The sequence below is a fragment of the Saccopteryx leptura genome, chromosome 1 (assembly GCF_036850995.1).
Source record: "Saccopteryx leptura isolate mSacLep1 chromosome 1, mSacLep1_pri_phased_curated, whole genome shotgun sequence".
NCBI classification, from domain to species: domain Eukaryota; kingdom Metazoa; phylum Chordata; class Mammalia; order Chiroptera; family Emballonuridae; genus Saccopteryx; species Saccopteryx leptura.
In genome coordinates, this window is record NC_089503.1 from 275,473,121 (window position 1) to 275,491,913 (window position 18,793).

Below are 18,793 nucleotides of genomic sequence, written 5' to 3' on the forward strand. Positions count from 1 at the left end.
TCATCTGTAAAATGGGGATGATAATGCTCACCTTAAAAATGAGAGAACATGATATGCAGTGAATGCTCAGTAAATAGTAGCTATAGTAATGTTGTGATAATATTATATATTTTCTTTTATGGTAAGTAGGATTTAAGACACTGTCAGCATAAAGCACACGTAACATAGCACTGGTGTGCATCAACTTGTGAAACTTTAACCATGATGACAAAAAAAGGCAGACATGTATTAAAATATATCATGTATTTTATAGTGATATCTTTATTTAATGTTTATTTTATTGATTTTAGAGAGAGGAAGGGCGAGAGAGGGAGAGAGAGGAAACATCAATTTGTTTCTATAGGTGCCCTGACCCAGGATGGAGCTGGTAACCTCTGTGCTTCGGGACAGTGACCAATCGAGTTATCCATCCAGGGCTATAATAATGATTTTATGTTTTATATTCTGATTATCTCATTTAAAGAGGCTGTGACCTTTAGGTTGCTTAACACCTCAGTGTGTTTTCCAGTAAGACAGTGTTGCATTTTCTCTTAGGATGATTATCACGTTATCTGGGCTCAGCAAGAATGTACAGTAAAAAGGGCATTTTTTCCCTGTGCCTTTTCCTTGAAAATATATATATATATGTATCTTTAATATTGCAAACAGGGTGAGTTTAAGGTGTCGGAGAGGTACCTCACCATGGGTGACTTGGCAACAGCGCTGGAGCAGGACCGAGTGAAGGAGATGTTTGGCTCCGGCACAGCCTGCATTGTCTGTGCAGTGTCTGACATACTGTACAAGGGGGAGGTAAGACAGCGTTTCTTCACTGCCGACCATTTCTAAGCATTTGCCTAGAATTAAAGTTTTTGGTAATGTGTGAGCAAAATACTAGTTGGACCCAGGATGCAAAGAATTTTTTATGGCTTAATATTCCATGAACTGAGGCAGGTTGTCCTCATGAACCTGTATAAGCAAATTACTTGCTCTCATCTTTCCAGTGATTTTGTATAAGCTCCAATATGGTGGGAAGCCAGTCTTGTCCCTGGACAAGTATGGCACCTGCCTTTTGTCAGTTTCAGGCTTTGAGATGTGTTACTAGATTTCCACTCATGTCTTTCTGCTGGCTCTCTTGGGTAAGTTCTACAGGCAGATTTCAATTTTTGGTTTCCAAAAGTACTTCCCAACTATTGAAGTAGGAATGGTAAATTAGTTATGAAAAATTAATTTGAATTATCAATGTCTGTGTTCATTACTGTTACTATTATTGCTGTTGTTATTATTTAGACCACTTTACAAAAATTTGTTATTTGGCAAACCTGGTACATTTACTAAAATCTTCCAGAAGGAATTTAAACATTTAGTTGGAAGAAATTTTCACCTCCCAGTAAACCAGTCTGATTTTATATATACTGTACTTCCATTTTTTGGTCACTTTTTTTTATTTCTAATACTTATGATTAACATCAGCAGCTAACTTTATAACTTAAAGTCATGTGTTAATTAGTCCTAAAGTGTGAGTTGGCTTAATTTACTCATAGTAAATATACATTCTATTGTTTTAATATTCAATACCATAATTAGTTTTCCTCAGCTGGTGGATTTCTTTCTTTCTGCTGATTTTAATGCTTCATTGCTTGAGGGTTTGTTGTTTTTTAGAGAGAGAGAAAGAGAGAGAGTGAGAGGGAGAGAGAGAAACATCGATTTGTTATTTTACTTGTATAGGCATTCCTTGGTTGATTCTTGTATGTGCCCTGACTAGTATCAAACCCGCAACCTTGACTGTTGGGATGATGGTTTAACCTATTGAGCTACTTAGCCAGGGCATTGCTTGAGAATTTTGAACTTGCTTTTAAGGAATGGCTCCTGACATAATTCCATCTATAGACTATTTCAAGAGAAACAAATGATTTTATTATCATTCAATACTTGAATTTATTATAAAGCTACTGTTTCATCTTTTATTATGGCAGTATCTATGAATATATTGGTCTACTTTTTTAATGAACTAAGGTTGTCAATATTAGTTCAGATATTTTTAAGTCCAATTGTTATTTCACCTCTAGAAAAAAGTTTATAAAATTTAACATGTTTTTAATGGCCTTATTTTAGAGGGCATTCAGAGCCCAAAGTTATATCTAACTTTTGTTCTATTATCCTAAAGGGTATAGTAAGAAAGGCGAGAACATGAACTATCTATTAAAATCAAACTGTCAAAGGCCTACAAGCCAGCATGGCACAAATGGGCGTAACTTAAATATATCAGGGTTGTGAAATCTTTCTCAGCCCTAAATTTAACCACGCTAACCAACTTTGTGGAGGTCTTGGCTTCTGGAAGTTTGCCTTGGAACAAATATAGGTTTAGAAGCCCCTTTTGTAAAGGCATAGATTTCACTTTAATTTATGTCCCTGAAATGACTTGCTTTAATTTATGGCAAAATATCTTTTAGTTCTCATATCCTGCTGAGAGAGTTAGAGATGGAGGCCAATTATTTATCCTTGTTGATTCAAGAAATGCTGGAAGAGGTAGGGTTCTGTTAAGTTTAGACACTGTAGTAGCCACCCCTAGCTTCTCATTAGTTTCTCAAGTGATTCCAAAGACTGGCCTATAACTAGTTATGCCCTAAAATCAGTTAGTAGGCAATGAATAACCTATCATTGGCTAGTTACTCTTTATTCAAATTTGGAATAAAAAAGAGGCTTTGGTATAAGGAGCTAATATATGTAATCAGATTATAATAGTGCCATTCCTTATTTCAGCAGAATTGTCTTAACCCAGTGGCATCACTGAGTGACGTCCTTGTTGTCACTGAAGGAATATACTCAGATTATTTCATATCTGGTTTTCTTTCAGACTCTACACATTCCTTTTTCGGAGAATGGGTCTAAGCTTGCAAGGCGGTTCTTGGACAAATTGACTGATATTCAGGTAAGAACTTCTTTCTGCTAAAATGTCATTTTTTAATCGGAGCTTAGAACCAAATCATATTTCAATGGTGAGAAGACAGTAAGTATTGCCATTTCAAGTCAACAAATTAAGTTTTAGGAAGATGTTCCTGATAGTATATGTGGGCATAAGCAATGCAGAAATGGGAAAGAAAATAAATGTTTAAAAAAAGAGAAAATAATTATCAAGGACTCCAAATTACTTAACATTAAATATATACATACATAAATTTTGATATCTAAAAGTTTTATTAAAACACATAATTTTATAAAATAAAAAATTGAAAGTAGAAGCACAGAAGAAAGTTAATATTACTTGTGATTCTAATACTTAGATATAACCACTGTTAATATTTGACGTCTCAACTCAATGTTTTGTATGCATTTATATATTTTATATAAATATATTTTCTAAATAGAATTATACCTAATTTTATCTGTTCTTTACATTTAATAAATCATTTGCTTTTTATATATCAGAATAATTTTAATTCCATGTATGAAGTTAAATTGAATTCTATTATATTTATATACTAAAATTTTTAAAAGAAATCTTATTACACACTGGTTTTGTTGACAATTCTTTAACTATTATAAACAGTGCATTTCTGATTATATGTTTAGAATACATTGCTGGAATTGTAATTTTTGGGTCAAAGGATATGCACATTTATTTTTTTTTTTACTGCTTTGTTTTGTCTATTTTCTTTGGAGCAACAAATGAACATCTCACAAGGCATTTAAGCATCTTTCTAGGAAGGCATATCAAATACCAGGAAATAAGAGACTATTCTATAATTTATAAATACTTCAAAAATTTATTGGAAGATTTTGTTGAGCGCATGTTGGCAGTCAGTGAAAATAGCCAAGAGGAGCTGAGATTTATACTGAAACACAAAATGAAGTTTGATAATTTGGGGGACATCAGATGGTGCTGTGTCTTAAAACTAAACAAAGATTCAGTTGCTTGGGAAAGCAGCAGGTTAGTACAGAGTGATTGAGCTCCTTGGATAAAAGCATATTTTTGAATACTTAAAACTTTTATGCAAAACTACTAATATTAATTTAAAAATAATAATCATAGTATTTGAATCAATGAGTCATTTTACCTCCACTCTTCAACAAACATTTACTATAGGGATTTTCTGTAAATTAAATAAAGGAATGTCTTAATATTAAAGACAAAATCTATTCAGAGTTGCTTTCTACTTTTGGATATAGAAATAATTAGAAGTAACTTGAAGAAATTTAATAATTTTATGTAATTATATATTTTTAGAGTTGTCTGAGTAAATCTGATGAAAGTAATGTTATTAGTATTTTGCTCAAATAAGAAATATAAATATAACTAAAATATATAATTTGCTAGATTATAAAAGCCTTTATCCAAAACTGAAGTTGAGAGATTTTTATTTTTATGAGGGGAAGAAGTATGGTTATAGTGATAAGAAAGAAAAACCACTTTGGAAAATTTTCTTGAACAAATTGTACAGAAGAGAATGTTATATTCTGTAGCAGAACATGAGATTTCTGAGTTACCTCTTGGCCATTATATGAAATTAGAAAGTTTGAACTGACTTGATTTCATTGTGAAGGATTAGAAGAAAGGGGAAAGTAGTCAATCAAGCCAAGGGAAAAATCAAGTCAAATTTGAACTGAAAAAAAGATCTAAGTAGAGGTGTTTGACAGACATAATCATGAAGCTTTGACTAAGGAAGGCAAAAGCAGAAATGTGCATCACCATTGAGATGGTGATAAAAAAAAATGCATCTGAACCCTGAGGCATGAGTAAATGAGAAGCCCAAGACATCATTTTGGGGCAAGATGGGAAGCCATTGCAAAAATTCTCAGAAACGGCATTTTTAAAAGTAAAATGATGGAAGCCAAGAATGTAGGTGACTTGAGGGAATGATTTTTATTCATTCATTCAACAAATAAATGTATTGAGCACAAATAGGCAAACAGGGTGCCAGAGGTTGTTCATGTGCTGGTGATGTAGTAGTTAAAAAAGGGACCGAAAATTCGGGCAGTTAAAGCACACTGACATAGAAGGACAAAATGAATATTCAATGTTAATGTGACACCATGTCAAAAGGTTTGAAAATAAAAGATAAATATGTAGGGAGAGCATAGAATGAATAGAAATAGACATTTTCTTTTACCTGTATATATTCTCTGTATACTTTAGTAGTGCCTATGATTAAGAAGAAGTTAATAATTTCTCTCTTTACCCTAGGTCAGGGGTCCCCCAATTTTTTACACAGGGGGCCAATTCACTGTCCCTCAGACCATTGGAGGGCTGAATTATATTTAAAAAAACTATGAACAAATCCCTATGCACACTGCACATATCTTATTTTAAAGTAAAAAAACAAGGCCCTGGCCAGTTGACTCAGCGGTAGAGTGTCGACCTGGCGTGCAGAAGTCCCCGGTTCGATTCCTGGCCAGGGCACATAGGAGAAGCGCCCATTTGCTTCTCCACCCCGCCCCCTCCTTCCTCTCTGTCTCTCTCATCCCCTCCCGCAGCCAAGGCTCCATTGGAGCAAATATGGCCTGGGCACTGGGGATGGCTCCTTGGCCTCTGCCCCAGGCGCTAGAGTGGCTCTGGTCACGGCAGAGCGACGTCCCGGAGGGGCAGAGCATCGCCCCCTGGTGGGCAGAACATAGCCCCTGGTGGGCGTGCCGGGTGGATCCCGGTCGGGCGCATGCGTTTGAGTCTGACTGTCTCTCCTCGTTTCCAGCTTCAGAAAAATACAAAAAAAAAAAAAAAAAAAAGTAAAAAAACAAAACAGGAACAAATGCAATATTTAAAATAAAGAACAAGTAAATTTAAATCAACAAACTGACCAGTATTTCAGTGGGAACTATGGGCCTGCTTTTTGGCTAATGAGATGGTCAATGTCCAGTTCCATATTTGTCACTGCTAGCCATAACAAGTGATATGACACGCTTCCGGAGCCGCGATGTATGCCTCCCGCGTCACTGGAAGTAGTACTGTACGTGAGTGATGCTGCACTTTGCATCGCTGCCACATACAGTACTCCAGGAGCACAGGATGCATCCTCTCACTGAACACCAATGAAAGAGGTGCCCCTTCCAGAAGTGCAACGGGGGCCAGATAAATGGCCTCAGGGGGCTGCATGCGGCCCGTGGACCATAGTTTGGGGACCCCTGCCCTAGGTAGTAAAATGTAATGAATAATGGTAGTAACACTAAAAGCTAATGAGACATTCAGAGCTTACACTGAACAAAGAAACAAAAGGGTACAGTTACAGAACACGTGAGATAATACAATGATTCTGAATTCAACCACAAACCAAAAGCACCAGCTCTGCTCCGAAAGGTTACATAACAAAAGACAGCCATGCAGAATTTAAGATCACATCTTTCTTCTTCACTTATTTTATGCTTGTGGGAATGGAACCTCAAGTTTCAAAATTGTTCTCTGCAATATGGCAAATTGGAGCTGTCAGCCGAGCTACTAGGTTGTCTGTTTCCAAGAGAATTAATTTAAGTAATTATTGAGAAAGCATAGAATTACAGCATGTTGCATGTTTGATCTCTTTGACGTTACATGGAAACATGGTTATTAACTACAATATGTTCTGGCTAATTGAAGAAAAGGAGCACAACAACAACCAAAACACGCTTCAGATTCTTTCCAAGGTGATGTCGGGGGAAAAGTTCTTCATAACTGCAGATTCGATTTTCATTTAACCTGTGTATTTCTGTGTATGAGTAAGAATCTCTAACATTAAGTATTCATCCCATTGGGCTAATTATTCATATTCGTTCCCTGGGTCTTAGATTGCCCTACAAATACCTCTCTGGAGGGGAACATTTCAAATGGCAGTTTCTTTTCTTTTTTCTTTTTCTCTGTTTAAGCAACAGAGAATAACACTTCTGTGTTCATACTTACCCAAACTTAAACTCAGAGAACTTTCTTCATGTTGCTCATGATTCTTTTTTCTCCTATTACTTTTTGTTATTCCATTATTCAACATCCTAGTCACCTGTGCTCTGACCAGTTGGGGTCTTCTCTGCTTTCCAGTATGCTTTGCTATCTGCTGCTTTCTTCCTGTTTCTGTACTTTTTACAGTTTTCCCACTTTATAAGGTATTGGCTGTCCTTCAAGACACATGTCCTTTGGAACCTTTTAAATCTCTCTTGAAAAACATCCTGTCCTCTGGTCTGAGCACACATTCAGCCGCTGAAATAATGCTTCTTTCTCCAGCTTCCTTAGTAGCTGGGATTATCACAATATGTTCCTTAAATTATATACTGGTTACACACTAGTCTTTGTTCTCAGGTTGTTTGAATAGAGGACTTGTTTTATTCTCTTTGTCACTCTAGTCATCTGCACAAGGTCTGAGTCATAGTACATACACAGTAATATTTTCTGAATAAAGGAATAAAAGAATGAATGGGTGAGTGATCAAGCAAGCATATACTAAAGAACAAAAAACCATGTTGCTGTTGTATAGTGACACATTCTGAGGAGAGGTGGGAGGAAAGTCTCGAATAATGTCAAATTATTCTTCAAAAATACTTCCAGAGAACCTGATTTATAATTTTTCAGAGTGACATACACATGGAGACGGCTGTCAGGATTAGCTAAAAGCTGAAACCCAGGTCTTACTCTCTGGGATGGTGTGTTTGAGTAACTAACTGGCAGTGCTGCTACTGAGGTTTCAGAAGGTAGGAAGTAGCGATTGTGAAGACCAAGAGGTGGACATCTTAACCGGTTTAGGAAAACACAGTGTAATAGAGATGATGTGTCATAGAAATGTACCCTTGAAACCGATATGATCTCATTAACCAATGTCACCCCAATAAATTTAACTTAAAAAAATAGGTAAATAAATTTCAAGATTACTCTGTTTTAAAATTGTTTTAAAAGAAAGAAAAGCCTGAGTGGGATAAGAGCAGGATCTATATTGAATGCAGGTTACCAGCTGGAATAATAATTTAAAGAAAATCTTTTTTTCCAATAGCGGCTACAGCTTTGCGAGACTAAATGAGCATTTGTGGTTATACTATTTTTCTTGTTTTCAGTGGAACAGCTTGATGACTTTCAGTTGCGTAAGAAGTTAGGGCCCCACCCTTTTCCCTGCAGATGTCCTGAGCTCGCCTTCAGTTTGTGTGCAGCCTAAGTGACCATTTCCAGATTGCCTTAATGACGCAGTCCCTTGCCCAGCTTCTCAGCCCCTCCTTGTTTCCTAGTACATACACACTCCTTTCCCTGTTATGGGATTACAGAGCTTTGCATGGCCACTGGGTAGGATATAGAAGAAGAATGACAGACTATTTTAGAAGAACGATAGCACTTACTATATTTTTATGGCATTGTAGAAAGTAAGGCCATGTCCTTTTCTGTGTCTAAACATTCTCTGCTGACTGTCAGAGGCATTTTAGCAAGGGCCATGTAAAATATTTGCCATACATATGTTGACTCTGAGGTAATGAACTTGTCCTTAGTCATGTTGTGGTTGAGTGTTCTAACTGGCATTCATGAAAAGATAAAAGTTCCGCACATCACACAGATAGTTTTCCTCACAGCCTCAAGGTGATTTCCAATGTTGCTTTAGCTCCATTTTCAATTGCCATGAACAACAGTAAGTAAATGTGGCTTACAGAAGGCCTGACAGATGTTGACGTTGTGGGCCTGCTGCTCTGGTTTGTAATGACATTGACAATAGTATAAGGACTGCCCAGCCTGTGCAGGCATGTGTTCTCTTTTCCCTCCTCCTCTGGACACCTACTCTTGGGGAATGCATATAATTTTTATCTCTGCTATAATCTGCCATCTCTACTTTGAATTATTTGCCCATGCAAAATTGACTTAAACTATCCATCATCTACATGAAAACTATGACTGCTAACTGCCTAGGTCTGGACATTATGAATTACCTGTATTATTCTATCTCTTGTATATATCTCAGAATGCCATGATTTTACATAAAAGCATAAAGCAGGATGAAAGAGGTAGAATTTAATGCACATTATACATATTCACAGAGTAATATGGCCTGTGGCTGTGATTGTAACCTAAATTGATTTTCCGCTGGTTGTAAAACTAAAGCAACTAATTGAAAGCAAATTTACTTTAACCGATGAGATTCAAAATGAAATCATAGTGGTCATAAATCACAGTTCTTTAGACCTGCTAAAATGCCAGTATGATGACATTCAATTATTATTAATGGTAAAGTGTCTAATAGTGGGAATAAAATAAGAAAAATAAAACACGTACTTTGCTCTTACCTTACATCATGTTGACCATACATAAATTAGGTGGAATTTGGGTGTTTGATCCAGCATCCATCATGAATCAACAGCATCAGTAGTGGAAAGCCACACTCTAGGTACTAATTTCTGATGTGGATTCAGCAAGTCACTTTAGTCAGTTACTGGGCTTCCTTCTTTCTCTTTTTCATGTAAACCAGGAAATTGTAAGTAGACCTATTCTTGGCTCTCAGTAATTTTTCTAGTTCAATAGGTTCTGCTCACAGAGATCTTGAACACAGCAGTTGGACGATGTGACACAGGAGAAAAAGCAACGGACAGAGGCAGGAGAGCTGAGCTTGTGACTATGAGTTTCCTAGAGCCTCAGTGTCCTTAGGTGGAACATGAGAAGCTTGGCTTAAGAGTTCATTGCTCTTCGCATTCGATTTTTAAGCAGCAGTACTTTGTATAAAAGAAATCTTTCTTGAAATTCCAGTATACAGAATCAAGAAGAGGGGAATTCTTCTAAAGTAAAAAAGTAACACCAAGAGCCCCATATATTTGGCTCATCCAAATAATGTGGCCATTTAGTTTCTTTCCAATTCACAATTTTCAGATGTTTTGTATTAATTTCAGCTGAAGTTTTATTAGGACTAAGGAGCCAAGTCATGTGAAAAGGAGATGAACTCTGATTTAAGCAAACAGCTGGTGGCAGACTTAATGGCTTGCTCCTTTGGGTAGGGAAGACCTGTTCCAATGTCAGTGTCCACACATGACTATGTGAACATGTAGAGGGAAGTCTACGTGGGGTCAAGAAGGTGGTATTTGGTATGAGAGACCTTGGCTAGAGTATGGAGTCTACCATTGACTAACCAGAACCTTAAGTTATTTTATCTCTCTGGTATACAGTTTCCTCATTCATAAAATAGGATTGATAATGGCACATACTATCTGGGGTTACTATGGGGATAAGTGAGGTAATAAGTCAGTAAAGCTCTTGGTACAGTGGTGCTAGCATGCAGTACTTGCTCAAAGGGTGAACACTCTGCCTGACCAGGCGGTGGCGCAGTGGATAGAGCGTCGGACTGGGATGTGGAAGACCCAGGTTCGAGACCCCAGGGTCGCCAACTTGAGCACGGGCTCATCTGGTTTGAGCAAGGCACACCAGCTTGAGCCCAAGGTTGCTGGCTCGAGCAAGGGGTCACTTGGTCTACTGTAGCCCCCCCACCCCCCATCAAGGCACATATGAGAAAGCAATCAATGAACAACTAAGGAACCGCAACGAAGAATTGATGTTTCTCATCTCTCTCCCTGTCTGTCTATCCCTATCTGTCCCTCTCTGACACCAGAAAAAAAAAGGGGGGGGGGGCGAACAATCACTTAAACATAGATGCTTGTTGAATGAATAAATGAACAAATGAATTTAGAACTGGCTTTTCATTTCTGACATCTGGCATATCTTTTATGTTTCATTTAATTCAGTTACAAAGGTTGAAATTTAGGTCTGCTAAAGGAAATCTGCTGGTGCAAATAATCTAATTGTGATTATGATGCAGCTCCGTGATTTTAGAAGGGATAAGAAAACTTGAGATGCTAACATAATACAAACTTTCCCTGAGAAAACAGTCACTGTTCAGGCCCACCGGGCTTGTCAATATATATTTTTGGCCATGAACATAAAATGCTCTTGAGAAGCGGGACGTTAGAGCAGCCATTCTCAAAGTTCAGCTCCCATCAGAGTCACCTGAAGTGCTTGCTGGAACCTGAGTTGCTGGGACACATTTGCAGAGTTTCTGACTCAGGAAGTCTGAGGTGCGGCTGAGAGTTTGCATTTCTAACAGAGTTACCTCAGGTAACTCCGATGCTACCGGTGTCGAAAATACACTTTGAGCATCGCTTCTGCAGAGTGAAGATAACAGTAGTTCAACTCAGTCAATGTTGTTCGGAGAGTAGAAGCTAAATGCAGAGTGGTAATGAAAAATCACACTCTTAAGTCCCTAAGGCAGTGGTCCCCAACCTTTTTTGGGCCACGGACCAGTTTAATGTCAGAAAATATTTTCATGGACCGGCCTTTAGGGTGAGACGGACAAATGTATCTTGACCAAGACAAGCGTCAAGAGTGAGTCTTAGACGGATGTAACATAGGGAATCTGGTAATTTTTTAAAAATAAAACATTGTTCAGACTTAAATATAAATAAAACGGAAATAATGTAAGTTATTTATTCTTTCTCTGCGGACCGGCACCAAATGGCCCACGGACCGGTTACCGGTCCGCAGCCCAGGAGTTGGGACCACTGCCCTAAGGGACTTACATCAACTATAAACTTGAGTTCATCAATAATTATAAAATTTGTGATTCTTTCTAGGTATTTGGTTGTTTCTGCTAATCTTATTTTTAATGTGAATATACTTTTAATGTTCAAAACAAGCGAAACTTTTGTACAACATTGTTTGTATTGAGTTTATTTATAAGCTGTTCCAGCACTGTTAGCTTATTACTGACGCATGTTTTCTTGTTTTTGTTGTAGTATGGAAGAGAAGAGAGCGAGTGGACAATCATCATATCCTGAATGGAAAACACAGGATATTATCTCTGTGCTTTTGAATTATGATAGATTCTTTGGCTACCTGATTTTAGTTGTGCATAATGTAGTTTATAGTATCAGTGCTTAGCAGGGTGATTGTTTCGTCTTGCCAGAGAAAATGAATTGCTGTCATCAAATGGTGTTTTGTAAACTTGGTAGTAGAGGCTTATCTTACCTTCCCTTAGAAAAGTAATGCAAGCCATAGAGCATAGAATTTTTCTCACTAATCTTAGTGCCTCCATTAGTACTTCATTCAGATACAAAAATGTTTGCTTTTTCTTTGGCTTAAGTTATATTCTGCACCTCAACCAAATGAGTTTTTTGTGGTGTTTGAAAGCTGATCTGAGTAAATTTCATAGGCAACACTTCCTGGGACGCATTTTCATCTTCAGAAAGTGGTTTGTTATTTTAAATCAGAACATTGAAAAACTTAATTTCCTCACGTCACATTTTGTTGCAGGCCCCCAAGTTCATCTGAGGATAAATCTCGTCCTTCTTCTTGATGTCATAGTCTTCTCATGCATGTTGTCATTGGCTGCTTGTTAGGCTCTACTACAACACTGAGGGCCTTTTCCTTAGAGATCTTTGTCTCCCCAGTGCCTAGCACACAGTAGGTATTCAGTAGATAATGAATAAATGAATATTTACCTTCTATAGAAGTGAACCTTCTTTGTTTCTATATTATGAAACCTCTTTATTAGAATTGTAATTGATTCTGACATGTATATTTACCTCCTATTGTCTTTATTTTCCATGGACTGCTAAGTCATTAGAGATACTCACAGGCATTGTTCCTTGGAGGAATTATTTTATATGTAAAGACTGTCTTAGAGTTGAAGTTATAACTCTACAGAGAAGTCATGACATCATACCAACCTAGTGGAAATGACAAATGTTATCTGTTAAGTGTTAGATACAAGATAAATCATCATAATTAGATTTTTAGTAGAAAGTAAAGAGAGTTATGTTCTGCTTTTTATACTTTTGATTTTCTGGGTGCTGTTTTCTATTGAGTGAGGATTGGATGAGCATGTGGTTAGGGGACAGGGAGAATGATTCTAGAAGGTATTTTCCTTGTTTAGGAGATCTGAGTTAAAACTGTATTCTGGTTTAACTGGGGGAAAGTGGAAGTAAAATAGAAAACATTTACCCTTGGAAGGTCAACTCTCAGATATTGTATTTTGGTTTTCTTCGCTACTAATAACTTTCATCTTGCTGATCACATTTTCACTTTTCAAAGCAAAGGAAAAAAACATTCTAAAAGTTTGATGCATTGAAAAATTTTCCTTAAGGCATTTTGCAACACATAGCAAATAAGGCTTTGATTCTTTTCTAAGACGGTTGGCCATGGGGTCTTTTTAGACAGGAATGGTAAAATGAAAATTAGGGAAGTCTAGGATGAAAAAGAATGGTAAAAATATCTTTTAAGGGGCTTTTAATTGTTGATCTGAGGTTGGGAGAGTCTGTACTTTTCAGACCTCAGGTGCTTTATCTGCTGTCTGTGCTTCTTCCTCAGGTAGCATTCTAATGGTAAACACCTTCGCTAAATCCTGGGACCTCATTTTTAATATAGTATCTAGAAAAGACTTCCAAGTAAGTTTAATCTGTCAACTAGCACATACCTGGCTAGACCCACATTCCTATTGAAAATGGCAATCATTTGTTGGCTATTAATGCACTTTATACTGTGCATTTCTAAATTGAGTATGGCAAGCTATGTTTATTCCAAAAACTAGAGAACAATGTTTCCACATGATGTCTGTATGACTTCTTTTATCAAAATTTAAGAACATTTTAACCCTTTCCTACCAGACTTAATGACAATTGAGGTTATACATTTAAAATAAACAATGGAAGGTCTCCTAAAACAGCAAAATCAGCCATTCCCCTTTAAGTTATAAGACAGGAAATTTACCTTGACACTAACTTGTTAAATAGATTTAGCTTCCTCATGACTGACAATAATAAATGAAGTTTCTATGGAGTAAGTGGTTGAATGTTTTTAAACCTCCCTGCACTCACCTCAGATTCAGCCAAGATAATTTCATCTTCCAGCTTGTAATAGTAGGTACATGGGATTTTCCCTGTGGATAGGAAATGAATGCCAAAGGCCAAGTATGTTTTAATTAAATAATCTGATAGATTTCCTTTTCTAGAAAAGCATTCTAAACAAGTAAGCATTTTCATCTTATTTTTTACCTTATGCTTAACCTATCAAGATTATAAAAGTTGAGAAATAACAAAATATGCTCCTTTTTAATGATGATGTTCTCTGTAGTCAGAGGTATGATTGCTTTAGTTTCTGAGAAGAAACCCTTTCTACCCCTGTAGCCCTGAACATCTTTTTTCCTTGTGCACTATTTGTGTAATTGCAATGGATTAATATAGCAAGAGTGGCACATTTATAACTAGGCAATTATCCATTCTTCAAGACTTAGTTATTGTAACACTAATTGATCATTTAAGGCATAAGATAGTCTAGCATTAGGAACATGTAAGGCTAATCTGCTCAAAAAGATCAACAAATTAATATTGTTGCTGATATTTGCATAATTGGCTGCAATTATTTAATGTTTAATTGGTTGATCAAATGAGATTCAGCAATTCACATGTGCATGAATATAAACAGAACTGGTGGCACTTAAAATGATAATGATCAACTGATTTTGCATGTTCTTTTCCTCTCACATTTTTCAGTTTATTTTTTATTTCAGACCGAGTTTGTCAGCTTCTTGTAAAGCACATCAGTAGATACCAAGATTTTAAAATGAAGTGTTCCAACATAGACAAAACATGAGCATTTTTTAAAGATATTTACTATGGGGAATTTTCTAAGGTACAGTGATTTATTAAGGATTAACTCATGATGCACCAAGAGAAGAGTCAGCACATGGGGCGCATACCATACAGCTAGCAGGAATGAATGCATTCATAATGCCTGCTTTACCCTTTGCTTTCAAAAGTACAAAGGAAAAGGGAAAGAGAAATGACCAAGAAACTTGGTTAGGGAATTATGTTTTTCCTCCCTGGTAAATACCCTTTCTTCTTTTCTCAAGAGATTTCTATAAGGGGGAGAAAAGATCAGAGGCAGCAGCAAGAAAGTGCATGGGACGTCAATGATGTGACATGCGCTGTCAGCAGTCCTGAAGATGGAAGCTGCATTACACTCCCGGGGTCAAAATTCTTCACCTTATCAGTTTTGTTGCTTGATACAATTGTCTCTAAACAAGCGGTCTTGCTTTCCTCAACTCAGACCATTGTTGGGCACTTGAAGGCAGCTAATGAGTTTATCTTAGTCAAAAGCTTTGTCATAGGGGCCCTTGATGACCGCTGCAGCTTGAGCTGCAGGTTAGGGCTTTGTGCTGTGAATTGAGCCACCCAATCAGCTGATTTCTTTTCCCCACTTGGTGCGGCATCACTGTATTCTATTCTTCTTTCTTAAAAAGTTTCTTTTTAAAATTATATGTTCAGTTTACCCTTATGATTGGGAAAAATGGAATTTAAGCAGAAAATGATAGCATTTGTTCACTTTCAATGACTGATATTAAAAATATTAGAGCAGTAAATATTCGCTGGATTCATTAAAACAAAGGGCTGGATTAGAGGTTAGAGAAGTACTGTAAGGATCCCTTATTCCAAGTCCTGATTCTAAATAACCAAGGAATTCTCCTTTGTAATGTGGATTTGCAAAAACCTAAGTTACAAAGAGTAATCCTGGCAAGTAATTTTAGAGGACACTTTATAACATTTATTTCTTTGCTTTGCTACACGTAGATTTGTTCAGCTATTTCTTTTCCAGGTATCTCCTCCAAAACGAGGCAAGGGTGCCAGCCTTTCAATAATTCTAACCTATTAATTGACAAAGATCATGGAGAGGAAAGTTATTTTTTTTTGGCTAATTTGATAAATGTTAATTGAGCACTCACAAATGTATATCTAACACAACTTGAAATAAGGATTAGGAAGTTAGTTTTAGAAAATAAATAGTATATATATACAGGGGTTGGCAAAAGTAGGTTTACAGTTGTTTGTATGAAAAAATATATAATACCGGAATAAACTGTGTTCTGTGTTCTGGCAACTGCAAGCCTACTTTTGCACACCTCTGTATGCTACCCTCATGTTGTTCATATGCTACTAGTTAAAATTTTAGATATAAAAACAGCATTTAATGCAGTTTGATAATGAGGCAAAGGCCAGAGCACATCTCTTAACAAGAAATTGCAGTCTACTTAGTCTTTAGGGGTTATTCAGCCACTGCTGATGTGACAGCGGATAACCTCCTGGTTTGCTACTTACCACCAGCCTCTTGGCCATTTGTTAACTGCCTTCTCTTGGAGCACTGTTGAGTTGTCAGGTTACATCTAACAAAGGAACAGCTCAAGTTACAGCATCTTTGCTCATTGTAAACTCAAAAGTGAGGTAATGCTGAAGTGAAATGTTCCTGGAGTGAACTTTTTTGGGAAAATGTCTATTATGACTCAAACTATTTTGGATGTTAGCTTTAAAATAATGGATCTAGCTACTCAAAAAAAAAAAAAAAAAAAAAAAACAAAAAAAAAAAAAAAAAACCAGGTGGAAGACTAACTTTAATAATGATTTTTCAAAATTTGACATTTTAAAGGAAAGGCCAGTTAAATAAAGTATTGCTAAGAGATTCATTTTTATTCTTGCCAAAAGCCCCTTTAAATATAAAGGTATGATTTCATCTTTAGCATACATATAAAAGACTTCATATGTTTTTGAGTGAGGGAGGAAGCTTGGTCATGAAACATGAAACAGGATTAGTAGTGTGTGCGGGTAAGTAACCCCTTGGTGTCATATATATGTAAACATTTGCTTTAATGAGTGATAAAGGCATAAAATTTAGTCTTAGAAAATGAAGCAGCCTTTAAAATCTGCTGGGTACAAAATTGAAGTTTTAAATAATCCTTTTCTGTCTGAAAGTATACTTCTCATCCCACAGTAGATCAGTTAGTATGGCCTAAAATTTGAGTTGTATAGTGCTCAACAGAATCTAATGTTGGGAAGTAAGAATCAACCGTAAGATGCGGTATGGGAATGAATTAAAATTTAGTTTCATTGACAGATTTGTCTGCATATCCACTATCTCATTGCTACCCATTATTGACTTATGAGAAAAATTTATCTAGAGGAAATCTTAAAGGAAGAACAATTGGAGGTAGAGAAAGAAAGGAATGATAGAACAAGTAAAAAGAAAAGAATGAGACTTGCTTCTGCTTACTCCAAAGGAGCTTCTTATTCTACCACCCATAGGGATCTTCAGCTTTCAACACAGCTCTCAAGTAATACAAATAGTGCCAGTTAGGAAGTGATTAAATACAGTGGCAGTTCAACAGAAAGCAGAATTAGGCCAGAGTCATCAGGTAACAATCTGAGAGTTGGGTTATATGGAAAACATTTTAATTAATACCCACTTAAACAACACTTTCTTATAGAATTGCATAGTCTACAAGATCTGTTGTGCCATTTCTCCAATCATTTAAGTCTAAGATTTGTGAAGCTTCTTGAGGCTGAATAAAAGAATAAGTGACAAGGAGTTGATTGTGACTGGAGTAGACTGTGACTGGCTTTCCTCCTTAGAAATAGTAGTTACCATTATCCCCTTTCCTTCGTGAAAGTTGACTGCTTTGGAAACTAGTTGAATGTTATCATTTAGTTTTTACTGAAAATGTGCAACAACATGCAGTTTCCTCCAGCTAACAGCATGTGGTCATTAAAGTCATTCTCAGGGTTAAGAAAGGAATTCAGGTATCTGCCTCAGTTTCTACTTTGTTGATGAATTTTTGAAGAATGCAGGAGTCTCAAGAGTATGGCTGTAGTAGATTTTGAATCATCTTAAAAATAAGCTAGCTATTCTCTGAGGATCTATAAATTGTTAACCTGTTGATCTACAGGAATGAGCGATCCTGCTATGCACTCAACTAGCTATATATGGAACCTGACCCACTGTTCTAAAGAATTTGTGCTTATTTGTTATGGTGGCTGGGAGAAAATAAGTTGTTTGAGGATGTAGTTTTTAAATTAGAGTTTAGAGATAGAGAAGGAAAATATCAGCTTAACTGTGGAATTTTTAGAATGTGTTTTCACATCTAAATTTAATTGTAATGAAAAACCACAGCCATTGCTATTCAAATTTCTCTAGTTGTGTAATGATTCATGAAATTCTCTTTAAGGAAAATCAAGTAGAAAGAAATAAAAACTTTGTAAATAAGAATTGGCTTTCTTGAAAAAAATTTTAAAGGTGATATTAAAAGGATTTAAGCTCACTAAAAGTTTATGTAACGAAATTGTGGAAAACATAGTGGGTAAAGGAAACTACCTCAGTCTTCGAAGGTTTTGTAGAAGCACAGTTGAACATTATAAAATGGCTTTGTTACATACGAACCATCTGTTGGGAAAAGGACTTTGTAATGTCTAAAGAACCTGGAATTGTTGTATTTTGCTAGCAATGGACATATATTTCATTGTTTGCAGGTTCCTCATCAGGTCTTTAATTATGCACTATTTCTGTCATCAATAAAACCATTTAAAGGAATCCTGTTTGTGCAGTCCCTTGAAATTGGCATTGTTGGATGCATGAAATAATAATGTTTAATAATCATTTTAAAGCTGTTCCAAGGTTTTTGGTTGTGGGATGTAAATGTAGTATGGGATTTTTAAACCCAAATGGCATAGAGAGAATGAAAAGAATTGAATACACCAAAAAGACCTGAAACCATATGTGGGGGAAACAGCTGTGTTCGGCTTGCTCAGGGGTTTACTGGCTGCAATCACTTCGTCTGAGCGGCATTGCTATGTGTGTGGTCTATGGAAGGCTGCAGTGCTTCCCCTCCGCAGTTATGGCTGCAGATCGCTCTCCCACCACCATGAGGTGCAGTTCTCCCTGCACTCTTGCCCTTCACTGTGAAAAGCAGATTTTCTTTGTGTATTAGCTCTTTTTCTTTTGTTGTTAATTTGCTTGCCTGTCTTGGTGAGTCTCCAATAAGTGGGTATGGCCCGACACTCGGCTCTGCAACTTCTCTACTGTCTGCCC

At 36.6% G+C, this 18,793-nt stretch overlaps 1 protein-coding gene across 4 annotated transcripts in view; it reads left to right on the plus strand.

The window, feature by feature from the left end:
- BCAT1 (branched chain amino acid transaminase 1) overlaps positions 1 to 18,295 on the plus strand; it is a 118,257-nt gene extending 99,962 nt beyond the window's left edge. For all 4 annotated transcript variants that reach the window (XM_066354388.1, XM_066354369.1, XM_066354379.1 and 1 more), the window contains exons 9-11: positions 649 to 789; positions 2,834 to 2,908; positions 11,680 to 18,295. In XM_066354388.1, the coding sequence (XP_066210485.1) occupies positions 649 to 789; positions 2,834 to 2,908; positions 11,680 to 11,721 (258 nt within the window). In that variant the 3' untranslated portion in view covers positions 11,722 to 18,295. The remainder of the gene's footprint in view (positions 1 to 648; positions 790 to 2,833; positions 2,909 to 11,679) is intronic.
- Positions 18,296 to 18,793: the final 498 nt, after the last annotated feature.